The following is a 6,000-nucleotide window of genomic DNA, read 5'->3' as shown; positions in this document are numbered from 1 at the left end:
ACTCTTGGAAAAGGGCAGCGTTGGGTGCGTTTCCTCCTTGAGTGGATCGGGTGAGGTCTGGGTTGCGCCGTGGGGTGCAAGGGGAGTCCGGGGGGCAGCCAGTAAAGCGAAGCGAGACGGAGGGGCAGAGCTTCTGATCGGGAAGGTGGCGGGTCCCGTGGATCGGGCACTCGCCGCCCCACCCCCAGTACCAACCTGGGTCCTCCGGTGCATTTCTGCAGGAGCCCAGCTCGGAGGCGGAGGCTGTTCAAACCTCCGCAAGTGGGTGCAAAAAAGGTGGAAACAGAGGGGTAGGCGAAGCTCTTGCAAGGGCTGCCTTTGGCAGTTCCTTCCAGGGGATCGGGCGAGCTCCCCGTTGCGCTGTGGGGTGGGGGTCCAGGGGAGGATGATTGGGAAAGGTGGGGACTAGCCAGTAAAATGGGGAGAGAAGGGGGACAGGTGGTGGGTTCTCCAACACTGGAGCCATTCAAGAGGCACTTCTCGGGTCTGCTTTAATGTGGATTTCCGCACTAAGCAGGGGGCTGGACTGGATGGCCCTAGAGAACCCTTCCAACTCTACAATTCTAGGAGGAGGAGGTTAGGAGACCCCGGGGGGAGATGCCCAGATTTCAACACCAGGGAGGGAAAGGGGGACTCGTTTGACGATTTGGGATGGGGGGATGTAGGTGGAGGCTCTCACTGGTCTGGCATTGGCTTCCCTCCAGCCCTTATACCACCCTGTATTGCATTTCTTCAGGAGGCCAGATTGGAGGTGCAGACCGTTCAAACATGGGTGCGAAAAGGTGGAAATAGAGCGCGGGGGGGGGAGAGGAGGAGAGAATAAAATGCCTCAGCTTATACCAGCTGTTGACCGTAATAAAGAAAGGCTTGAGATTTTTGGGATACCTCGGGACAGCTGGTGGATCCTAGTCCAGAGCTTGTGGGCTCCTCAGAAGGGAAAGCTATGGGGTCACTGCTTGGAACAGGGGGCTGCCTCTAGTGAATCTTTGATCCGCCCCAGCAAGCCAGCCTTTGGAGGCCCCGGTCACTTCTGGCTTTTGAGGCCCTTAGGCGTATTTTAAAAAAGGGTAACGCACAAAAACAAACTAAGGTACTGAAAAAAAGTGAGCCATAATTTTTTGACTTTGCGAGCCGTTATACTTTGAGACTGGAAGGATAAACATCCACCATCTGTTATGCAAAGGACTGAACATTTCACTGCCCTGGCTACATATAAACATACTTCATATAGACATCAATTTTGAGTGGAAACTTATTTGGACATCTAGAGAGTTTATATTAATTTAGCGGCATGTACTAATGGGTACTGTATCCATAATGCAAACTTGTTAGGCATATGTGTAAAGAAAAAGGTTACGGTTTAGCTGGAAATGGAGGTTTTATACATGTGAGATGAGTAGATTAGCTCTCTACAACTCAAGTTGAGTGGCAGCTTTAATTTAAACTAAACTTCAAGGCAGTATGGTTTGGGGCTTTACTTTAGGGCTGTTTGTCTTAGAAGCCAAGGAAAGGGGGACAATATAGATACGTGTGAAATTGTGCATGATGTGAAGAAAGCGGATGGAGAAAGGTTTTTTCCCCTCTCTCATAATCCTAGAAGCCAGAGCCATCAATGGAGCATACTTGAGATTCAGGACAGGCTTCCAGAAGTACTTAACGTGGCACATAGGTAAAACGGTGGAATTCACTATTTATTTATTTATTTATTTATTTATGTTATTTCATTAAACTTATAGACCGCCCCATAGCCGAAGCTCTCTGGGCGGTTCACAAGACAAGAAACATCAAAAATACAATAAACATGTAACAATATAAAACAGAGGAAAAGTTTAAAATGTTAAAAAGTTAAAACAATGTCAAATGCATACTAAACGTATTAAAAAGCCTGGGTGAAGAGAAAAGTTTTAACCTGGCGCCGAAAAGATAGTAACGTTGGCGCCAGGCGTATCTCCTCTGGGAGATCGTTCCACAGTTTTTATTTTATTTAATTTCATTTATATACCGCCCTAAGCCTGACGGCTCTCTGGGCGGTGTACATAAGGGAGCCACCACAGAAAAAGCCCCCTTCCTCATTGCCACCCTCCGAGCCTCCCTATGAGTAGGAACTCGGAGGAGGGTCTTTGATGATGATCGTAGTGTACGGGCAGGTTCATAACGGGGAGGTGTTCCAACAGGTATTGTGGTCCTGTGCCGTGTAGGGCTTTATAGGTCAAAACCAGCACTTTGAACCGGGCCCGGAAACAAATAGGCAGCCAGTGCAGGCAGGCCAGAATCGGTGTTATATGGTCGAACCGTCTGGTCCCCCTTAGTAGTCTGGCCGCTGCATTCTGCACAAGCTTTAATTTCCGAACCGTCTGTTATTATTAGATTGCCTACGGCCATACTACCCTGAACATGCCTGATCTTGGAAGCTAAGCAGGGTCAGGTCTGATTAGTACTTGGATGGGAGACCACTTGGGAACACCGGGTGCCATAGGCGTAGAGGAAGGCAATGGTAAACCACCTCTGAATACCTCCTACCATGAAAACCCTATGAATATATATAAAACAAGATTCATAGGGTCACCATAAGTCGTAATCGACTTGAAAGCATATAACAACAAAAATTATTAGATTTATATCCTGCCCTTCCTCCCAGTAGGAGCCCCGTGAGTTGTAGGGGACAGACGACTGGGAAGGATGTTACACTTTCTAACACTCAATGAGATTGAAAGCTTTATCCACAGACCTCATGTGGAAGGAACTCTCAAACACGTCTCTCATTTTTCTTTGTGTCTTAGCTTTCGGCTGCCTTTCCTTCTCGGGAATGACCTGGTTGCTATCCAGACTCATCTGCATTTCCTCAGGGAAAGTCTTCCGCTCGCTCACCCATCATTGTTTGGGCTTTGCAGGACTCGGTAGGACCTCCAGTTAGGAGAGCCTTTGGCAGAAGTGGGAGAGAGTCTCTTGGGCCCTGTTGAAGGCTTCCTTGGTACACAAAGATCAAAGATGGAAGACCGAGACTCAACTGGCTGTGAAGCAGGAAGAGGCCTGTATATAGCCCATGGGGAATTCTGGGAAACAGCTGTGCAGAGGATCCTGGGTATGGAGGACGCCCTCAGCTCAGATGTGCAGCTCCAGCGTTTCAGGCAGTTCTGTTACCAGGAAGCCAAAGGACCCCGAGAGGTTTGCAACCGACTCCACAGTCTCTGCTGTCAATGGTTGAAACCGGAGCAACATACAAAGAATGAGATCTTGGACCTGGTGATCCTGGAGCAGTTCTTGGCTGTCCTTCCACCACAGATGGAGAGCTGGGTGAGGGAATGTGGGGCGGAGACCACTTCCCAGGCGGTGGCCCTGGCCGAAGGTTTCCTCCTGAGCCGGGCAGAGGAGAAGAAGTGGGCAAAGCAGCAGGTGAGAGAGAGTTTCATCCAGGTACTTCCAAGGGCCCCAGAATCTGAGAGGGGAGGATCTTATCATTGCCAACGGTTTTCTGGAAATCACCTACAGAGGAATCTCCCAAACTCCCCAAGGCCTTTTGCCTCTGTTATGCCTTTTCTAATTTTTTCTCCCCACTCACTGTCTTTGAAATCTTCATTGTTTCAGGTAAAGGGTTTGTTTGCAGAAGTGGCCACTTATTCCCTGGAATCACAGACGTCTTCTTCGGACACCAGACAGAGTCCCCTCCAAAGGGGGACTGCTCAAGAGAGTGACAGATGTGCCAACTCATTCAGTAAGAATTGACTTGATCTCCCTCTGTCGATTATACCTGAAATTCATAGTACCGTATTATTTTATGTTCTCCTGAATCTTTAGTGGTGGGAGATGCTTCTCTGCAGCCTTTTCTGCAGTTCAATAATGAACATATTTTCAATACTTGAGGGCTTAAAGCACTACTTGGATTTCTGGCCAGGAGCCCAAATGGGGTGGTTTGTTCTTTCACACAATTGAACTATACAGTGAGTGTATTGCCTTCAAGTCAATTCCGACTTATGGCAACCCTCTGAATAGTGTTTTCATGAGGCTGAGAGGCAGTGACTGGCCCAAAGTCACCCAGTGAGCTTCATGGCTGTGTGGGGATTCGAACCCTGGTCTCCCAGGTCCTAGTCCAACACCTTAACCACTACACCACACTGGCTCTCGTATAGTGAGTAGGAAGACCAAAAATATATATGATGAATGAGATATTTTGCAGTGTCAGTGTGAACTTAGACTTTGCCTCTGAGACAAACAAGCATGCTCTACTGGCTTCCCACCACTTTTCTGTCTCGCAGGTGATGAAATGAGGCCAGCAAAACTTCCTCAACTGTCTCTTGTTTGTGATGGAGGAGAAGCAGCTGCTATGGAAGAGGATCAGGTACGGGGAAGGATCAGTGTGGGGGAGAGAGCCTAGGGAGCAGCCTGGGTGCCTCTGTCCTCTGCTCACCTCCCTGGGCCTGGATGAATTTCTCCTTGTGCTTCTGTGAAAGTTGCCCACTAGGGAATGCCACCCGAGAAGGTTTCCTTTCTGCAGGATAGCATTCAGCCTTCATTCCTTGATTAGTCTTCCAGATAGTGGTAACTAATAATCTTTACCTTATCAATAAAGAGGCAAATATTTCATTTTCTTTCAGAGTCTCATGTCCTTTGAGGAGGTGGCTGTGTATTTCACACAGGAGGAGTGGGCTCTGCTGGATCCTGACCAGAGGGCACTGCACAGGGAAGTCATGAGGGAGAATTGTCGGATCGTCACCTCTCTCGGTAAGACAATACCTTTGAGAAAATATAATAGCCAGCATTTTTGCACATTTCCTCTAATTTAGCAACTCAGGTCTCTTTCTTCCAGTGTAGCAGAATTTTTCTGTTTTTCATTCTTTTCCATTGAACAAAAATCTGCAAGGGAGCAAAATGCTAAAACCACAACGTAATGTAAGCAACTTAAGGTACGCGGCAGGAAACCCCAAGAGCTACAGTAAATGCAGATCCAGAACAGAGCCATCCTAGAATCCCAGAAGTCCGATGGAACAGCCCTACTGTACGCATTGGCCCACCTAACTCTGTATTTATTTATTTATTGCATTTATTCCCCGCCTTTCTTTTCATGAAAGGAACCCAAGGCAGCTTACATCTGGTTCCCAGGCAGTCTCCCATCCAGGCACTGACCAGACCCGACCCTGCTTAGCTTCAGCAGGGAGCTGGCCTTATGGGCCTTCAGACCATAGCCTGGGACCATTGCCCTCTCTGACTCGCAGCATCTCTCCAGTGACTGATGCCCACCAAGGGCTGCTTCCAAAACGTAAGTGATTGATCATCTCACTGCTTACATACCCTGTCAGTCACTGCAGGTGAGGTCTCCCTACAGATCTGTTCTTAACTGGGGATCCAGTCAGGACTGATGCACCTCATGCCAGATTCTGACCTTATTGGGTCCTTCAGTCCTGGCTCAGTTTGCTCACCTGCAGCCCAGCAGAACAAGGAACACAGCACGACCACAGAAAAACCACAAGCTCAGAACTGTAACTGAAATGAGCACATCGGTGTATTAAACAAAGCTTAATGGTATAGAGCCAGTGTGGTGTAGTGGCTCAGGTGCTGGACTACGACCTGGGAGACCAGGGTTCGAATCCCCACACAGCCATGAAGCTCCCTGGGTGACCTTGGGCCAGTCACTGCCTCTTAGAGGAAGGCAATGGTAACCCCCCTCTGAATACCCCTTACCATGAAAACCCTCTTCATAGGGTCGCCGTAAGTCGGAATCGACTTGAAGGCAGCACATTGACATTACAATGGTATTATGAAATAGTGAACCGATAGATAATAATGCACAGATAATTTTTGAAATTCTAGCAACTTAAAATAACTTGGAAATTATTTTAGAGCAGCGTGATAGGTATTTGCACCAACTAACCAATGATTAACGATGTCATGAGAAGAGCAACAATAAAAATATGAACAAATAGCATTGTAAAGATAAGTATAGATATCATTGACAAGCAAAGATTCTAAATACATGATTATGTATGCAGGACACGGAAGAATGGG

At 47.7% G+C, this 6,000-nt stretch overlaps 1 protein-coding gene and 1 pseudogene across 1 annotated transcript in view; both read left to right on the top strand.

Annotated features, from left to right (window-relative positions):
- The window catches only part of LOC133381555 (zinc finger protein 420-like), a 28,017-nt gene continuing 22,017 nt past the window's right edge, over positions 1-6,000 (top strand). The window contains exons 1-6 of the mRNA XM_061620808.1: positions 1-50; positions 1,598-1,669; positions 2,781-3,393; positions 3,586-3,712; positions 4,254-4,336; positions 4,593-4,719. Of these exons, the coding sequence (XP_061476792.1) occupies positions 2,989-3,393; positions 3,586-3,712; positions 4,254-4,336; positions 4,593-4,719 (742 nt within the window). The 5' untranslated portion in view covers positions 1-50; positions 1,598-1,669; positions 2,781-2,988. The remainder of the gene's footprint in view (positions 51-1,597; positions 1,670-2,780; positions 3,394-3,585; positions 3,713-4,253; positions 4,337-4,592; positions 4,720-6,000) is intronic.
- On the top strand, positions 2,371-2,479 carry LOC133382549 (5S ribosomal RNA; annotated as a pseudogene).

The sequence above is a fragment of the Rhineura floridana genome, chromosome 3 (assembly GCF_030035675.1).
Source record: "Rhineura floridana isolate rRhiFlo1 chromosome 3, rRhiFlo1.hap2, whole genome shotgun sequence".
Taxonomy (NCBI): domain Eukaryota; kingdom Metazoa; phylum Chordata; class Lepidosauria; order Squamata; family Rhineuridae; genus Rhineura; species Rhineura floridana.
This window is presented reverse-complemented; position numbering and strand designations above follow the sequence as displayed.